Raw genomic sequence first — 20,870 nt, forward strand, 5'->3', positions numbered from 1 at the left:
AGAGCCTACATAAATGAGACAACCAGAGGTAGGAGAGTATGTGCCCCAGATAGGACAGTCACTACTCAGCTCTGGCTGATACCTCCCTGCAGTCACCTTCTCTTCCAATTCCTCAGACAGACTCAGAAATACGGGCTTTTGTGCAACATGAAACACCTGAAACTACCATGTGGCACAAAATGCCAGGTGAATCAGACAAAACATGTTTGTATCCGCATGTGATCCAATGCTTATCAGTTTGTTTCAGAATTAGCTGATAAAAAAGAGAATGCAGGAGACGTCGTCTTAAATATTGAAAAAAAAAAGGGTGGGCCCTCGTTGAAGTAGACAAACAGAAGGCATTGAGAAAGACCTTTGCCATTTTATTTAGATAAAATCTATCACTAAAGGATAAGCTCTTACAGGTCTAACTCTAATAACGCTTACAATTTTTGTCAGTACCTATCTGCTTCCTATAGTTAAGGGGAAGAGAGCCCTTAAAACAAAGGTGAGTGTGCTAGGGACACTCACCTAGCACAAAAAACTGGGAGAACTGTGGAAAATTAAAATTAAATTCTATCTCCCAAGAGACCTAAGGGAAGAAGAATTCCTGCAACAGAAGGTGATAAAGACAGCTGTAGAAAAGTAAAGGCTAATGGGCAAAACTACGGGGCTTTCAACATGAATCCCAATGGGAGGTCAGAGGTATGAGTGAGAAAGCAAAAGACAGAGAAAGAACGGCCAAGGTATAAAAAGAGACAGAAGAGAGAAGCCTGCTCTACAGGGCAGGGCAGTAGAAAGGGAGCCAAGCTTTTGAATGTGTGTGTATAGGTGATAGGTGTTCTGCAAAGAAACTATGAGGAACCACAAAAATGTTCTCAGAAGTAAGTTATCACAATTTTAAAAAAACATATTTTGGGCATCCACTATATCTAAGATACTGCAAGGTGCAGGAGTTTCAGTCATTCAGACAGGAGGTGAACAGTGCAGGAGTTAGTGGTTTTAAGTGGCAGGGAATCCATCACCTTCCTGGCAGAGGGAGCGGCCTGTTCAAAAGCAAGTGGATCTGACATTTGTGCTCTGTCTACTTCTTCTTATTCCCATTTGATCGGGAAAAGAGGCTAAGCTCAGACAGGCTAACTGATTAGCTTCGAGTCACATGCCTAATTATTCACAAGGCTGAGAGTAAACCCAAAACCTGCTGACTCCCAGTGTGGCATATTTCCTCCTGTACCAAAACCAAGGTGTAATGGGAGCAGGCCAGAGAAAACAATAATGTGGAAAACAATAATGTGGAAGAAACAACATCAAGCAAATATTTAGAACGAATTCTTGATGAAAGCTATAGAATAAAAATGAACTCTTCTGTGACCTGAGGACTGGAAGTCTGCCATGCACAAGTCTCACCCAGTTCTCCTAGAGAGGAGGGAAACACACACCCCCCACCCACGCCCATCCCAATTCTGTTCTCTGTGCCTACTGAGCAGTGAGGGTTTTTTTTTTCCTCCCTGTGTGACTTCACAGAGATGAATCATGGCTCCTTGAAAAGCTGAAACAGGAAAGCTGGCTTGGGAATAATAAAACAGCAACAAAGTCCCCTGAGCCCTGGGCACTGACTTCACTAACAAGACTTATCTACAAAATACTGTATTGTATAAGCAAATCTTTTGAAATATAGCATCTGGAGCTTTTAAGATGTGGACACAACTGATATGAGCATGAGACACCTGTCTTTAGAGAAAAGTAATTATTTAGCCCATAAGCACAAATGTGTTTTTACGAACTGTCAACTATAAACATTTTTTAAAAGTTGCTTTGTCAAAGATTTGCATAAATGGCTTAAGTGTGACTTCAGGAAAACCAAGAATGCAAAACGGTATTCTGCTCACAAATGGAATTTGCTGCCCTTTGCAATTTTACAGATGATCCCCCTGCAGATTTCATTCTTTACGGCAGAATATGGAAATTTTGACATCATAACCATATGAAACTTATAAATCTGCTATTCACATTTCTTAAAAGGAATGATCAGTCACGATATGTTCTTTCTATAATTTAGAGGCCTTATCAGCAGGGAATGTCTTGTTATTTTTAAGAGAGCTCTCAAGCTCTCTAACCATTTGGGCCCTTTTCACTACTCTAAGCAATAATGCTAAAATATCTTATTCTGGAAGCCACAGGCAGTGTTTGAAATTTTTACGGTTTTATTCATTTTTCTCAGTAAATCTAGGGTAGTCATAAGTTTCCTCATCCCTGATTATAAGGTCCTTTGGAAGAATATTTTTATAATTATTTGTCCATGTGTCTTAGAGAAAATCCGAGTTTGCCCTTTTCATCCTGTAGCAAGGACCCTTGGAAGGTAAGATAATTGGCTTAAATCTCCTGTAAAATGCTGTCCTGGTATAAGTGGAATCTCAAATCTCATGCTCCATGTAGAGAAGTGATAAGCTTTCCACAGCTGATTTTTCTAACACTAGAAAAAGAAATCCACGACCAGGAGGCTTTGCTGTATTCATGCCACAAAATATAAGAATTATACCAGGAGGCCAGGAGAAAAAGAAACCACCGAAAAGCAAACTACCAACAAGGAAAAGCCAGCCTAAAAATGTAAATTTTACCCAATGATTTGGGGGGAGGGAAATGAGAAATTTAAAAGACAGACTATGACAAAGATAGCATTTAGTCTCCAGAGGCTGCTGGAAAACACTGTTTCAGTCTTAAAAAAATAAATAAATAAAGTAAAACACTCTAAGTGGTTTCATGATACTCAGGCATTAAAATAAAGCAACTCTTTGATGAAAATGTTTTGGAACCTAATACAGGTGCTACTTACTACTGTTTATGTACTGAACGCTACTGAACTGTACATTTTAAAATGGTTCATTTTATGTTACGTAAATTTTATCTCAATAAAAGTATAGTAAAGCAGCTGCATTCTGCTTAAGGTGAATGAGAAATGTTTGCTATTTCCTTTTGATTGCTCCGACAAAGACAATATTTAATGCTTCAGAAACGTGCCACCAAGAAAATCCTTAGATGAATTCCAGGGATTAGTTCAGTGGGTGCAAAGGTTAGCCAAGGAGCAGTTACGCAATGTTTTTTCCCCTATTCTATTTTTTCCACCCCCTTAAAAGCTCTAAGCAGTCATCACTAAGTTTTAATAGCTTCTCTGACTCTTTCCTTCCTATATTCCTCCTACCCAACTTCTTTCCTTCAATATTTATTGAACTCCTACAGGCCCCAGAGCACTTTAAGAGGTGCTAGGATTGCCAAGATGAGTAATACATCTTACCTTTCCTCAAGGAGTTCACAGTCTGCATTCAAATTTAAAATACTCCCCCAAGCTACATCTCCAAATCGTTAATGACTGCACTTGACTTGGACTGTGGCAGCCCCTCCTAAGCTCATCTATTTCACACTCAGTTGTTTGTGTTCTGATTGTGCTCCTTTTTTTTCCTTTTTAGTTCAGACCAAAGGGAAATTTTAAAAATCCTAGACAAAAATGGCACCTTAGTGATTTTCAGATACTATAAATATAGAGCTATACTGATTCACGTGAAACTTTAAAATAGGCACTGTAAGGTTCCGAAACCGGCGGGTTCTTAGGAATCATTATTAAAACTGAAGATCATTTCAAAGATTTCCTTTCTCCTGATCCCACTCTGTTTTCACTTAGCTACTGGTGCCTTCCACCACCTTTCTGCACAAGGCCAGGTTTCTCTGAGGTCACTGCCTCTGATTACATATCAGTCCTTTCTTGGAAAACAGCTTTGTTCCCATCACGCTTCCCTAACCCTTTCACAACTGAATTTCTCTTCCTTCAACTTTTGTTTCGCTTTTCACTGTAGCCACGTTGCTATCCTTATGAAAAGAGGCTAGCTTTCATCTCCAGAGGAAGAGGCCCCAGCAGACCCAGATCTCACCTGTGCCTGTGATGATCTGAAACAGTGACAACTCAGAAGAGTGATGGAGGCAAAGTGAAACGAGAGAAAACTGGTAGGCAAAGCCACACTGGCTTCTGCAGAGAAGAAAAACATCATGTTTACCAAGCAGAAAAAGGATCAACTCAGAAAAAAAAAAGAAAAATCGTTTTCAAGCTTTGGAGAATCCCCCAAAGTGGAGAAAAAAAATCCAAAGCAATCTCTAACTGATAATACACAGCATCATTTTGACACAGATTTTAAGGGCACTCAAAATGTGAATCAGAAACCATAACGTTTAAATCAAATGCCTCATTTGTGGATGGAAGCAGCTACTGGTTGTCACCTAGCCAGTGTGTCAGTGGCACAGCAGGTAGTTTCACATGCAGCTGGGAAAAGCAGAGTCAGGCCTAAGAAACCAGGTATGTGGGAGAATGTTCACATAAAGTCACTCCTCACAGTGGGCTCTGATCTCTATCAGACCTGCTAAATGCACATACAATACAGAGCTGGTTCTTTTGTATCTCTATGAAAGTTGCTGAATTTATAGTACATGTATGGAGAGGAAATAGAAATTGGGAAAAAGTAACACTGGCATTATTTTAATGTGCTACAGAGGATTGGACAACAGAGGAACAGGAACTGAACAAACTTAAACAAATGGCTCCAAGTATGATTTCATTAATCTTGGAAAACAAGAAGCAACAGACGACGGCGAGCTAATTGCTTCTTATTTGACTTGGCTTGAAAAATCATATTCTCACTTAACTCTAATTAAAGATAGGCATCTTGGGCCAGCTGACCTTTTCTTTGTCTAGCTTAGTTTCCTTTGAACATGCTATAAAAGTTTTGATCACCAAAAAACATAATACCAGATGAAGGTCATTATACAAAGAATCAAACCAACACAAATTAAGAGGAAAAACAAAGTTCCTGTAAACGTTCTGGCATATCAACAAGAAATTAACTGACTCTTCCTAATGTCTGAAACACATGTCAATCAATAGGCCAATAAAATTTTTATATACTATGCAAACAAGTGGTAATCCCAGTACCACCCAGTTTGTGGTTTACCACTGAAAATACTTCATTAAAAAAAAATCATAGTATTCCATTTATGGACAATAACCCATTATCCACATCATCAACTTGCCACTGCTATGAACTTAGACATTTCACAGCTCAAACTGGATATAGAACATGGAAAAAAAAGACTAAGTAAAATAATGGATTTCTTTCATACAAAGCATGAGTGTACATGTAATAAATACGTCTACATTTGTCATGGTGAATTAAATCAGCTTCAGCTTCAGGCAAAGAGGCAGAGTTTTAGGCTGAAATGGTCCATTTCTTTCCAATTTGTTATACATGTAGAATCTGATATTTATTTTTTACTTGATTAAAAATTAAATTAGGTTTCGTTTTAACACGCAGAGCTCTTTCTCTGAGTATTTCACTTAACAACAGCCAGGTTGGAAGGAAGCCAGTAATCAAACGCTTGCAGACCTGGGAAACCCTTCTGGTTTTTCAGACTCTTTAATAAAGCCTGAGAAGAACACCAGTTTAGGGACCAGGCGTCTTTGTTTTTGTGATGACTCACACCATCCAGTATTCATTCATTTACTTTTAAGTCATTCCACAAATATGTGGAAGACACTTTTCTAAGCAGGGACCATGGGAAACAGAAAAATACATGGCCTTTATCCTCAAGAACTTTACAGATCTATCTCCCTTCAACGTAAGCAGTCCTCTTTAGTTTAATGATCAGTAACTCACAAAATCAATGTTCTCTTTTTCACCTTGAAACAAACAAATTTTTCCATAGAAGTATGTTTTCAAGAGAGTATGAGATCAGCCAACTTATTGAAAAAAAGATTCAAAGACCCCCACTTTTAGGAGAAACTAAAAAAAAAAAAAAATATATATATATAATGAAGAAATACATGGGTTTTGAGAGCCAAAACAGTGAACTATAAGGTCTACTTAAAATTCATATTACTGCAGGATCAATGTGTACATTACAATAGGGGGAACAGGGCACTGAATGGTTTATGAAGAACCAAGACCAATGAGGCCATTTAGACATAGCTTTAGAACGACTCATGAAATGGTCCACGTCTTTCACAGTTATATGTAGACCTATTAGATGGAAAATCAGCAAAAATATAGAAGAGCTCAAAAGCATCATCCATCAAAAGGATCTAATGGACAATTATAGAACATCCCGTACAACACAGCAGAACACACATTCTTTTCAAGCACCCATGGAATATTCACCAAGATAGACTACATCCTAGATCATAAAACAATAGGTCAACATATTTAAAACCAGAGTGTGTTCCCTGACCAAAATCAATCAAACTAGAAATCAGTAATAGGGGAAAAAAAAATCTCCAAATAGAAATTAAAGCATGCTAAATAATCCATGGGTCAAAGAAGAAGCATCAAAGGACATAAAAAATACTTAGCACAAAATGAAAATATATCTATAGGATGATGCTAAAGCAGTGCTTAAAGATAAATTTAAAGTACTAAATGCTTACATTAGAAAAGAAGAAAGGTCTAATCAATGATCTAAGTCCCTACCTTAAGAAACTAGAAAAAGAAGAGCAAAATGAACCCAAGACAGCCACTAAAAAAGGAAAAAATAAACAGAAGAGAAAATAGATGAAACAAAAAGCTAACTATTAGAAAAGATCAATAAAATTGATAAGTCTCTAGTAAGAATGACAAATATAAAAAGAGAGAAAACAGAACCTTCCAATATCAATAATGAGACCAAAACTATAACCACAGACCTTAAACCTGTAAAAAAGAAAAATTACGGAATATTACAGCTCTATGCACATAAATTTGAAAATTTAGATTAAATGGAACAATTCTTTAAAAACCACAAATTACAAAATTTCACTCAATATGAGACAGAGAACCTGAATAATCCTATGTCTATTAAAGAAATTTAATCTTTAGCTAAAGCTTTTGAAAAAGGAATCATCAGGGCCAGATGTTTTCACTGCAGAATTTTACCAAGCCTTTAAAGGAGCACTAATGTAAATTGTAAATAATTATTTTCAGAAAATAAAGAGGATGAAACACCTACCAATCATTTTATAAGGTCAGCTTAATTTCAATACCAAGCTGAAAGTCTAAAACAGAAAGCTAATGACAAATACCCCTCATGAATATCATCATTAAAATTCTCACAAAATACTAGCAAATCAAATCCATCTATACCCCAAAATGATTATACACCATGATCAGGTAGAATTCATTCCAGAAATGCAAGTCTGTTTCAATATTTGAAAATCTCTCAATGTATTGTATCAACAGCTAACAAAAAATTATGGTTGTATCAATCAACAAAAAAGTTTGGACAAAATTCATTTTGTCATCAATACATTTATTTTTCACTAATTTAATTAATAGAAACATTATCAGAATACTAGGAATAGAGGTTGTGGTGGTTAATTTTACATGTCAGTTTGACTGGGCCATGAGGTGCCCAGAAGTTGGTCAAAGGAGATCAAACCAGTCAATCTTAAAGGAAATCAACCTTCAACAGTCATTGGAAAGATTGATGCTGAAGCTGAAGCTCCAATATTTTGGCTACCTGATGTGAAGAGCTGACTCATTGGAAAACAACCTGATGCTGGGAAAGTATTAAACATACTAAAAGTCTTAGCCAGTGCAATAAATTAAGAAAATAAAACTTTCCTATTTGCAAAAAATATGATTGTCTAGAAACTCCCAGAAAATCTACTTAGGTGACAGAGGATGAGATAGTTGGATGGCATCATAGAGTCAATGGACATGAGTCTGAGCAAACTCCTGGAGATAGAAGAGGAGAGGGAAGCCTGGCATGTTGCTGTCCCTGGGGTTGCAAAGAGCTGGACACGACTTAGCGACTGAACAACAGCGTCAGTGAGGTGTTTGGGGTTACGATTAACATCTCAGTCAGGAGACTGAGTAAAGTGCATTGTTCTCCCTAATGTGTGAAGCTGAACACCTAAATGGTACAAAAAGGCTGAGTAAAACCCTATCCTGTTGTTTCTGGTTCAGTTTTTCTGGAGAACCCTGACTAATACAAAAGGGAAACTTCAACTTGACAAGAAGCATCTATAAAAACCCTAAAGTTGACATCATAATCAGTGGTGAAAGAATGAGTGCTTTTCCCCTAAAATTGGAAAGGAGAAAAGCTGCTCTCATCACTCTTATTAAACATAATACTAGAAGCCCTATTCAGTGCAATAAAGTAAGAAAAGGAAATAAATTATATACTGATTGGAAGAGAAGAAATAAAACTTTCTTATTTGCAAAAAATGTGATTTTTTTCCCCTAGAAAATCCAAGAAAATCTATTTAGAAAAGAAAGATCACAGAATCTGAGTGAGATAAACAAAGATCAACAGTATTTTGGTATGTTAGCAACAAACATGTAGAAACAAAAATTAAAAACACAATTCCATTTATAACTTACAATTTTCCAAAAAAGTGAAATACCAAGATATTAATTTAAAACATATGCACATAATTTAGATGCTGAAAAATGACAAGATATTGATGAATAAAATATAAGAAGATCTAAATAAATGAAGAGACATGCCATGGTCACATTTTGGAAGATTCAATACAGTAAAGACGTCAATTTTCCCCCAACTGATCTATACACATAATGCAATTCCTATCAAAATCCCAGCAAAACTCTGTTTTCTATATAGAAAAACTTATTCTGAAGTTTATATTGAAAGGCAAAGGGATCAGAATAGCTAAGAACGATTTTCAAAAAGAAGAATAAAGTAGGAGAAATCGCTCTACCTGAAGTTAAGGTTTATGTGCTATAGCAACCACAAAGGAGTGGTATTGAGAGAGGAGAGACACAGATCAACGCAACAGAAATTTCTCACAAACACACCCAGCTACCTCGGTTTTTAAACTTCTAACTGATCTTTCTGTTGATTTTTTTTTTAATGGTTAGCAATCATTCTCTTAAAAAAAATTATTTGGCTGCACCATGCTGCATGTGGGGTCTTAGTTCCCTGACCAGGGAGGGATTCAATCTGAGTCTCCTGCAGTGAAAGCAAGCAGAATCTTAACCACTGGACCACCAGAGAAGTCCCTCCAACTAATTTTTAACAAAGGGAAGAAGAAATTCAATGGAGGAAGGAAAGTTTTCTTTTTCTTTTCTTTTTTTAAAAAGAAGGCTTTGGGCATCCATAGGCAAAGTAAGCCTTCATCTAAACCTCACACCTGATACAAAAATTTGATTCATACATTTAAATGTAAAACATAAAACTATGAGACTTTTAGAAGAAAATATAAGGAAATCTTTGTGATTGAGGGCTGGATGAAGAGTTATAGATATGACAATAAAAGAATAATCTATGAAAGAAAAATTTGATAAATTAGACCTCATCAAAAGTAAAAAGTTTTGCTTTGTGAAAGACCTTGTTAGGAAGATGAAAAGACTATGAAGTGAGGGAAAATATTTGTAAACCACATATTGGACAACAGTCCAATATATAGAATATACAAAACTCAAAAGTAAAATGAAAAATTCAATTAGAAAATGGGCAAAAGACATGAACAAGAATTTCAGTGAAGAAGAGCTATTAATGACAAATAAGCACATGAAAAGATGTTCAACATCATTTGCCACTACGGAAATACAAATTAAAAACACAATGCTATACCACTACACACCTAAGAAATACTGATAATACCAAATGCTAGAGAGAAGACAGAGAAACTGGATCTCTCATACCTTGCTAGTGAGATGTAAAATGGTATTGCCACTATGGAACATAGTTTGGCATTTTTTTTTTTTTTGGCTGTGAGGGTTGTGGGATATTAGTTCCCTGACTATGGATCAAACCCTTGCCCTCGGCAGTGAAAGTGCAGAATCCTAACCACTGAATCGTCAGGGAATTCTTGACAGTTTCTTATAAAACTAAATTTGTACTTTCTATCAGACCCAGCAATCTTATTCTTGCGCCTTTATTCAGAGAAATGAAAACTTGTGTCTACACAAAAACCTATATATGAATATTCACAGTAGCTTTATTCATAGCAGCAAAAAACTGAAAAATAATACAAATGGCCCTCAGTATAAATGGTTAAACAAACTGTAGTACATCCATAGGATGAAATCCTATTTAACAATAAAAAGGAATTATTGATACATATAAAAAACTGAATGGATATCAAGGGCATTAAGCTCAGTGTAAAAGGTAAATTTCAAAAAGTTTCATACTGGGTGATTCCACTTACAGAATATTCTTGAAATGACAAACTACAGTGATGGAAAACGAATTAATGGCTACCATGGAACACGGACTGGGGCTCGAACAGGGCTAGTACAGTTCTCTGGCAGTGATGTGAAATAGTTCTGTACCTCGACTTTGACACATGGATTAAAACAGCATAGAACTACACACACACACACACACACACGCACACACACACACAACCACACATGAACACGTATGGAAAACAGTGAAAACCGAGTAAGGTTTTCGGTCTGGTTAACAGTGTTACGGGGACACACACACAAAGTGTGGTTTCAGAAAATTACTGTAGTGTGTCTACTAGTGTGTGTTGTGCTCTGTTGAGTCTGACTCTTGTGATCCCCATGGGTTGTAGCCTGTCAGGCTCCTCTGTCCATGAACTTCCCAGGCAAGAATACTAGAGTGGGTTGCCGTTTCCTTTTCCAGGGGATCTTCCCAACCAAGGAATCAAACACGTGGCTCCTGCCACGTCTCCTGCCTTGCAGGAGGGTTCTTTACCGCTGAGCCACTAGGGAAGACCCTAACAGTATTATACTAAAATCAATTTTGCACTACAGTTATATAAGACCACCACTAGGGGAAGCTCGGTGAAGAGTACCCAGAACGCTATGTCCTATTTCTGCAACTTCTTGGAATCTGTAATCATTTCAAAACAAAAAATGCTAACAACTCTACTCAACTGGTTTTTAAAATAATCTCAGCTACCAATCAAGGCACAGGCTGAAGACATGGAAGAACTATTTCTGATTTTAATGGCCTCCCCCCACTCAGCAGAATTACTATTTCATGTCTACCTGTTATTTCTTTATTCCATTTTCCTTGAAGCTAACTAAATATAAGCTTCTTGAGGACACTGGCTATATTTTATTTAGCCAGTGCTGCTTTCAGTGCTGTTGCAATACAGACATTAAAAAATACTAGTTAAGTTTCTATTGAATAAATTCTGGCAGAACCTGATACATTTCTAAGAGAACTGGAACTGTACTCTGACTAGGTTTGTGACCTTGGTTACTCAGACCTCTCTGGATTTTGAGCTTTTTATCCATAGAACGAGATAGAGACTACTATATCACAGGACTGCAAAGGGAATTAAATGAATTAACATATGCAAAGCACATAGAATAGTAACTGACACAGGAAGAGTTGAAAAAATTTTATTTTTCTAAAATTTTTTTAAAATTCGACTTTAAGGTGTTCCATTCACATGAATCAAAATGATAAACCAATAAAATGTTTAAGTGGTTATTTCCTTTAAATACTATTGCACTTCAATGAAAAAAAAATCTGTTTATGGGGTTTATAGAGAAAAAAGTCCCATATGTCATCTTAACAGTACCCATAATAATTAACCTTATAAAAATGACTACCTTGCTACTGCATTCAGGTCTTAAGTTTTGGATCTCATTAATTTCTAATAACAATAAAATATTATATGTGAAATGCTAATTAATAAAGGTACAGTCTAAAGACTTCAATCTTATATACATTATGTGATACACTCAACTGACTTATTAATTTTTTACTCTTCTTAAAATGACCTTTTTCTATTCTCTGACTGATTAATTCTTATCCATCTTTGCTTAAATGTCATCTCCACTCTCAAGCCATATCCAGCTTCCCAGACCTATTGCACTATAATAACCCAGTTGTGGGCAAGACTGCTGTCTACTGTGCTTACTTTCATACTTCTCACACTCAGGATAAATCCTGTCACAGAGCAGGGTCCCTGACCACCATTTGCGAATGAGGGAACCACTGAGTTCTTCTGTGATACTCCCATGGCAGTGTTCACTCACTACCATAAGGCTCCAGTAACTTAGCACAGTGACTGGACCATTCACCAAAAATATGTACTGAGAGGTCACCAAGCGCCAGGCACTGCTGCATCAGTACAATGAACACGGCAGCTGCAGTTTCTTATGGAATGACAAACACATACATAAAATAGCTCTCTCTTTTTTTTTTTAATTGGGATTAGGACTATGAAGAAACTAAAGCAGGGCAGTCTCTCAGAGAGGTGAGGACATGACTGGAAGAAGGGCTTCTATCAGGAGAGGTCTTTGTGAGGAGGGAACATTTGAGCTCAGAGAACAAAAAGGCATCAGTCACATTCAGAGAAGGTGTGAAGAGCCTCACCCACAGGGAATGACATGTACAAAGGCTCTGAGGCATGAATCGGATGGGTTTGTTGGGGGAGAAAAAAAGGCAGGTCTGGCTGGCACATAGAAACTAAGGAAAGAGAGGAGGAGGAGAAGAGGTCAGAGAAGCTGGTCAGGCTGGAGAATGCAGGCTACAGTGAGAAATCTGGATGTTATTCTAAGAACACAGAAGACTGCTGGGCGTAACAGCATTCTGTGGGGAGTAACAGACTCTGATTTACATTATAAATCACATTGGCTGCTGAGTGGTGAAAATGCAGGGGGTTAAGAATGTCCACAGGCAGACAAGAGACTATGCAATGGGGATGGGGTGGTGCTGGATGGCAGGGGGACAGTGAAGATAGACGGAAACAGACAGAAATCATGATAAATTGTGAAGACATGGCTGGCAGGGCTTGCTGTTGAACAGGAGTAGGGTGTGGCAGTGATAAATCAAATATATCTCCTGAGAACTTGACTTAAGTAAGTTTACCAAGATGGGGAAGAGTGTGTGTTTGATCCTTGGGTCAGGAAGTTCCCCTGGAGGAGGGCATGGTAACTCACTCCAGTACTCTGAGAACCCCCAGGGACAGAGGAGCCTGGCAGGCTACAGTCCATAGGGTCGCAAAGTCATGTCCATAGGTTGGACATGACTGAAGTGACTTAGCACACACGTACGTGTGTGTGTGTGTGTGTGTGTGTGTGTGCACGCGCGCATGCAAGCACTCAGGGAAGAATACTGGAGTGGGCTGTCCTTTCCTTCTCCAGGGGACCTTCCCAACCTAGGGATCCAACCAACGTCTCTTGCGTCTCCTGCATTGGCAGGCAGATTCTTTACCAATGTGCCACCTGGGAAGAATAGGAAATACTACTATTTTGAACCAAGAAAGTTTCAGATGCCTATTGGATGTACAAGTAGATAAGCAGTACAAGGGGAAAAGCCATAGGCATTTAACATATACTTTCAAAAACTAACTCTTTGATGATGACAGACTCACCCAGAATCAAACATATAATACAGCATCGCAAACTTGACCAACTCTACTTACTGTTTCCAAGGTTATGGAGACAAACATAAAATAATAAGTGATTGAAATGACTAGAAATCTCAGTTCATTTGATGAACTATGTCACTCTTGGCTGCCAGTGATGTTCTCTGACCCAGATTCGTAATTCAGCAAAGGAGTTGAATTTTGTGTTAGAAATTTTAGACAAATGCTGTAACTCGACTCTGGTATTTGTGCCACTTAGATAGGGTCTTAAAAACACTAGTGTGCTGAGGTGCAGGGAGGAGTAAGCAACGATTCACCAAATCACTTTTACTCAAAGATAATTACATGCTATATATGAAGCTACTGGGAGACAAAGATTTGAGGTTTTCAGCCATGATTCAGATTTTAAAACTGATATTTATTAATATATAATTTATAGAGTGAAATTTATCCTTTTTAGCACACAAGTCTTAGCTATGACAAACGCATGCAATTAACAACCACCATCATCACCATCACCGCCACAATCAAAATACAGAACCCAAAAAAGTTCCTTCAAGATTTTTTTGTGGTCAGTCCCTCCCCCACCTCAGATGCTGGCAACCAATGATCTATTTTCTGTCCAATTGTCTTTTTAGACTCAAGGATACTCTTGGGAACTTATGACTCTTACTCACAGGATGCCTGGCAAAGCCATATTTCTTGGAAAAATATGATACGTGAAATAGCAGAACCACCTAAAAAGTATTTCATGACCTTGTAAAAGAAGATGCCATCCATTCCAATTAGTAAAGATTAGATTCAGGCCTCCAAAACAAAGTTTATAACCTTTCCTCTAAGATGCTTTTCATCTAATAATTGGCTTAGAAGAAGCAAGCATGACTTTTTTTCCACTGCGTGGCATGTGGGAGCTTAGTTTGCTGACGAGGGATCACACCTAAGCTTCCTACATTGGAGGCTTGGAGTCTTAACCACTGGACTTCCAGGGAAGTCCCCAAAACAAGCATGCCTTTTAATACATGCTCAACAACCACAATTCTACACTTTTTCCTCAAAACAACCTGAGTTTTTGGATTACTATCTCATTCAAAAAGTTAAATTAAGATATAATGTTACATATTCTTACAATGGTTTTACACATGATTTTCTATAACAGGAAACTGACAAATATGAATTCAATCAATTTTCCACATCAGTCTCATCTGTAAAATTCTGTAATACTTCTTTATTAATACTTATTTGAATTATCCATTTTGAATTCTAAAAATATTATATTTTGACAAATATACATGATACTTAATTTTGAAATATATACTATTATTACTGTTATTCAATTAGATTAGTTTTTATTAAATCTACTATGAAAGCAAGTACTTAACTTGAGCTGATGGGTTATATTTAAATTTACATACTCAATTAGAGGACTGATATTTAACATAATTTATTTTAAAAGTAATTTATTAATTGACTTCTAATTGGCCTACATGAATGAATACACCTTCCATGGTGAGCAAGAAGGGGGCATACAGTACAGTAGTTAAGGCTTTGGGCTGTGGAATCAGAAAGACCTGGATTCTAGACCTGGCTTATTTCCTGGTCTGGCATACTCTGGGCAAGTAACTTTCTGTCTCACAGAACCTGAGTTTCCTCCTCCATTAAATGTGTGTAACAGTACTACCCACCTCATACAGCATGAACGGAAGTACTAAGGACCAAGTCTGGCACATATAACTGTGGTCAATAAATGTTAGCTATTATATACCAGATGGAATTTCCATGTGAAAAACACTGAAGTGTTCTATTATTCACCATTCGCTCTGAAACAAGGGAAGTGACTTTATTTCTGTTTTACAGATGACATAGTGAATAGAGACAATTGAAGGGAGAGTCAACTTACTGGCTCAGGAACATACAACTGAGGCAAAGCAGAAAATCATCTTGCTGTTCAGACAACTCAGGTAATTTAAGGTCTGATATTACTATTGTTTCTAAAAGTGGGATTTTCTTTTTTCTTTTTAACAGAAGTAAAAAAAGAAACTTTGATCAAAGTCATAACAATGCACAAAGAGACATATGGATCAATGGAACAGAACAGAGTGCCCAGAAATAAGTTCAGGCACTTGCAGTCAATTAATTTTTGACAAAAGAGGCAAGAATATACAATGGAGAAAAGGCAGTTTCTTCAGCAAGTGGTATTGGGAAAGCTGGACAGTCACGTGTAAGTCAATGAAGTTAGAATACATCCTTATACTATACACAAAAAGAAACTAAAAATGGCTTAAAGACGTAAATGCAAGATATGATGCCAAAAAACTACAAAATAACATAGGCAAAACATTCTCTGACATAAATTATCAGACTATATTCTCAAGACAATACAAATGAAAGCAAAAATAAACAAATAGGACCTAATCAAACTTATAAGCTTTCGCACAGCAAAGGAAACCCTCGACAGAACAAAAAGACAATCAACAGATGGGGAGAAAATATTTGAAAATGAAGCAAACAACAAGGGCTTAATTTCAAAAGTATACAAACAGCTCATACACCTCAATAACAAAAAAGCAAACAACCCAATTGAAAAAATGGCAGAAGATCTGGAGACAGTTCTCCAAGGAAGACATACAGATGGCCAACAGGTACATGAAAAGATGCTCATCATCATTAACTGCTAGGGAAATGAAAATCAAAACTCACATGAGTCAGAATAGCCATCACCAAAAAGTCTACAAATAATAAGTGCTGAGGGCATGGAGAAAAGGGAACCCTCCTGCATGGTTGGTGGGAATGTAAATTGATGCAGTCACTGAGGAAAACAGTATGGACATTCCTTAAAAAATTAAAAACAGAGTTGCCACATGATCTAGCAATCCCACTCCTGAGCACAGATCCAGAAAAGATAAAAATGTTAATTTGAAAAGATAGATGTTCATAGCAGCACTATGTATAATACCCAAGACATGGAAGAAATGTAAGCTGCACAACAGCTGAATGGAAAAGAATGTAGCATACATATACAATGAAATATTGCTTAGCATGAAAGAGAATGAAACAATGCCATTTGCAGCATCATGGGTGGAACTAGAGATTATCACACTAAGTGAAATAAGTCAGAGAAAGACAATACCATGTGATATCACTTATTTGTGGAATGCAAAAAAAAAAAAAAAAAAAGATACAAATGAACTTATTTACAAAACAGAAACAGACTCACAGACATAGAAAACAATCTTTTAGTTACCAAAGGGGAAGAGGGTGGAGGGATAAATTAGTTTGAGGTTAACAGATACAAACTACTATACATAAAAGAGATAAAGAACAAGGTCCTACTGTATAGCACAGGGAACTATAGTCAATATCTTGCAGTGACCTATAATGGAAAAGAATCTGAGAAATTTACATACACACACACCTGAATCACTCTTCTGTATACCTGAAAGCAACACAACACTATATATTTACTATATTTCAGTTTAAAAGGGCAAAAATATTCAAAAGAATTAGTGCCATTTATAATTTTTTTAAAAAAGAAAAAGTCAAGGATGAATACAGGAGAGAGTTGCGTGTGTGGTTCTGCTTTTGAAGTAGGAAAAAGGACCTTTTACCCATTAACTTGGTGTGTGTGTAAAAGGGACTTTCACTAAGTGGGAGTTCATTTTGTGACGCCAGCCATATCACAACAGCAGACTGGACAATGTTCAGGTTTGAAATACTTTTGAAAATTCAGTTTAAAATGGAAATAAGTACCTCACATTCCCTCCTTTTCTCCCTCTTATTCCTTTAGAAACATAATAGTTTTTTTTTTCCTTCCACCCTTTATAGGCAAATTTATGGCACTCATAAAATTTTACACCGAGTTTGAAGGAAACTGAGAGGACATCTAGTTCAATCCTTTTGTTTTAAGGTTGAGAATGATGCCCAGAAGGGATCTAAAATAAAAGCCAAAATAAGCCTGGGACCAAGTGTCTTAATGCCCCATCGGCTACTCTTTCCACTACAAGGGTATCGAACACTGAGGCCAGGCAGACACCAGAGTCCCCCATGTCCACAGCCGACATCAGCCATCACGTCACTGCTTCCTTCTCACTTTCACACCTTAGCGGCCTCAAGCCATCACACTCAAACCTGGCTGCTGTCTGTGACAGTGGCCATGCCCCCAGTGACTTAATAAATGTAAACTCAAAACTTCCAGCTTAAAATGTGAAGACCATTTTTCTTCCTTCCATTTTATCTCTTAAGTTTCAGGAGTAATTAAATCTTTAAGAGCAGTACACATGGGTGTGCTCAGTTGCTCAGCCATGTCCAATTCTTTTGCAACCCCTGTACTATAGCCCACCAGGCTCCTCTGTCTCCAGGCAAAAATACTGGAGTGGGTTCCCATTTCCTCCTCCAGGGTATTTTCCTGACCCAAGGATCAAACTTGCGTCTCCTGTGTTGGCAGGTGGGTTCTTTACCATTGAGTTACCAGGGAAGCCCCTTAAGAGCACTAATGATCTTTCAGAAAACATCTGAATTTTACACACCAAAAATGTGGTGAGATAAATTTACTTTGTCAAAAATTTTAAAATAAATATAAGCAAAATTAATCTACGGTGATAGAAATCACCAGAAATTGGTTGCTTAGGGAGGGGCCGGTGGGGTGATAGAAATATTCTATATCTTGATAAGAGATATAGTCAAATTATATACTTAAGATCTGTGCATTTCACTGCTTATAAATTCTAGCTTTTAAAAACAATCTAAATTACTCATAGAGAAAATTCTGGTTTTAAAATTCTAATCTAAAGGAGGCACTTGAATGGCAATTCAGTTGGTGAAAGGCAAAGACCACACTGATAGAGATCTTTCAAAATCATCAGAGCTAAGTGCATTTTTGTCCAACTATTCATGAAAATAATATCCACTGTGCCAGAAATCATGTATAAAGTAAGCTAATCAAGAGTTTCTTTAAGGCTACACAGATTAATGGATTCTGCCTTAAACAGGAATGAGAGTATTATTTAAGAGCTGTCTACACTACTGTGATAACATATCTGCTGATCTGCCTTACACTGAAGTGCATTTAGAATTTAGTAACAGAACTTCATCACAGAGAATTTAAGACCATTACAGATAAGGAAGGTAAGGTTTAATACAGTGTACTAATTAAATTTTTGCATTTCTATCTTCTGTATTACTTTCCCGTTAAAAACTTGTGAGTGTATGACATTCCGCCCATTGCATATCATTTCTGGTAACGGAGCTTTATTTGCTTACTAGCTTGCTAATTTTTTAAATTTTTACTTGGGTATAAATGATTTACAATGTTGTGTTTGCTGCAAGTGTTCAGCAAAGTAAATAAGATACATATATCCACACTTCCTTAGATTCTTTTCTAAATAGGCCATTACAGAGTATTGGTAACAGAGTTTTGACAAAACAAGAAGAGTATTAAAAAGGAATAAAAAACTGGTTCTTTTCCAGCTGACAAGTAAGCACACGATGTTGGCTCAGGAACCACAGGTGGACAGAAGCACAAATTGGTTAAAGATAGTGCTGTGTTTTTTCTTACTGCCATGAGACAGACGGGGGGAAGAAGGCAAATTCAGAGTTCAAGTTATAGCCAGACAGGGAAGACAAATCCCTCACCTCTTTCAGCAAAGTGCATTGAAATGACAAATCTTAGCACACGTTAGTAAAACGCCTGGCACAGCATCTAGTGCAATGATAAATGGTAGCTGTTTAAGAAAACTACTTGTCCTATTACTAACAAGGCATCCACAGGAGAGTGACCCTCGCTCCCCTCCAAATACCAAATCTGGTATTTGGTACCAGATACGTACCAAATCTGGCTTCACTCGGTAGGTCAGGGGGAAGGAGAGCCACATGGAGTACAAGGTGGTGAGTACTGAGGACAGCCAGGGTTGCTGGACCTCCCGGCTTCTGGGAATGCGGTGAACGTAGTATTCGGGGAACTGGAAGGAAACAGCGAAAATCCAAATCAACTGGGCCACTGATACGGAAGTTAAACATAGTAACAGTTAACATTTGTACAAACAGGAAGTGCTCTCTTGATTACTTTTAACTTTCTTTGGAATTACTTTTAAACTAAGCCTTTTTCCTGCTTCATACAACACACATCACTGGGTTATCACAAAAAGTTACTAAATATGACAGGCTTGTTAAAGTGAATATTGACAATAACTGTTAGTTGCTAAGTCATGTCTGACTTTTAGCTACCCCATGGACTGCAGTCTGTCAGGCTCCTCTGTCCATGGAATTCTTCAGGTAAGAATACTGGAGTGGGTAGCCAGTCCCTTCTCCAGGGGATCTTTCCAACCCAGGGATTGAACCTGGGTTTCCTGCATCGCAGGTAGATTGTTTATGGTTTGAGCCACCAAGGAAGCCTACTGACAATAGTTAAGGGAAATTTTCTATAAAATATGTTTTATGTAAAGACCTTAATATACTGATATGCAGAGTCATTACAAATCAACATATAAGACAAGTAACCTAGTATCAAGATGGGCAAAGGAGATGAACAGATAATTCTAAAAAGGGAACATAGTTAAACATTTGAAAAGATGGTTAACAATTAAACACAAAAAGAAGCAATGAGTTATTTTTCACCTCCCAAATTGGCAGAGATTGTGGATACTTCATGAAGGAAAGTTATGACCAACCTAGACAGTATATTAAAAAGCAGAGACATTACTTTGCCAACCAAGGTCCGTCTAGTCAAGGCTATGGTTTTTCCAGTGGTCATGGATGGATGTGAGGGTTGGACTGTGAAGAAAGCTGATCGCCGAAGAATTGATGCTTTTGAATTGTGGTGCTGGAGAAGACTCTTGAGAGTCCCTTGGACTGCAAGGAGATCCAACCAGTCCATTCTAAAGGAGATTGATCCTGGGTGTTCATTGGAAGGACTGATGCTAAAGCTGAAACTCCAATACTTTGGCCACCTCTGCGAAGAGTTGACTCATTGGAAAAGACTCTGATGCTGGGAAAGATTGTGGGCGGGAGGAGAAGGGGACGACAGAGAATGAGATGGCTGGATGGCATCACCGACTTGATGGACATGAGTTTGAGTGAACTCTGGGAGTTGGTGATGGACAGGGAGGCCTGGCGTGCTGTGATTCATGGGGTCGCAAAGAGTCGGTCATGACTGAGCAACTGAACTGAACTGAACTGAATGTTACTGAGGATATAGGGAAACAGACATTTACATTCCCTTGACAAATACATTGATGTAACTTTTGGGGAAGGCCATTTGGGAATATCTATCAGAATTTTAAGTGTGTCTATTTTTGATCCAGCATTTCTGCTTCCAGAAATACATCCCACAGATTTATCCATATGCTATCCATTTTATCACTGTATTTGTGGAAATTGGAAACAGCCCAAATATCCTCCAATAGGGATAGGAAAAGTCCATGCAATGAAATATATGGAGATACATGAACAAATGATATAGATTTATACACAGATATGGAAGATGTGCCCAGATAAGTTGTCAAAGTGAATATACACGTTGCAGGACAGTATGTTTAATATGAAACAGTGTGTATTAACAAATCAC

The 20,870-nt window shown here is 37.5% G+C and overlaps 1 protein-coding gene across 1 annotated transcript in view; it reads right to left on the reverse strand.

Moving 5' to 3' along the window:
• ALG14 (ALG14 UDP-N-acetylglucosaminyltransferase subunit) overlaps positions 1–20,870 on the reverse strand; it is a 109,593-nt gene that overhangs the window by 46,451 nt on the left and 42,272 nt on the right. The window contains exon 3 of the mRNA XM_055403777.2: positions 19,135–19,266. Within this exon, the coding sequence (XP_055259752.2) occupies positions 19,135–19,266 (132 nt within the window). The remainder of the gene's footprint in view (positions 1–19,134; positions 19,267–20,870) is intronic.

Source organism: Moschus berezovskii, chromosome 4 (assembly GCF_049115385.1).
Source record: "Moschus berezovskii isolate FMDL1 chromosome 4, NW_MosBer_1.0, whole genome shotgun sequence".
Taxonomy (NCBI): Eukaryota; Metazoa; Chordata; class Mammalia; order Artiodactyla; family Moschidae; genus Moschus; species Moschus berezovskii.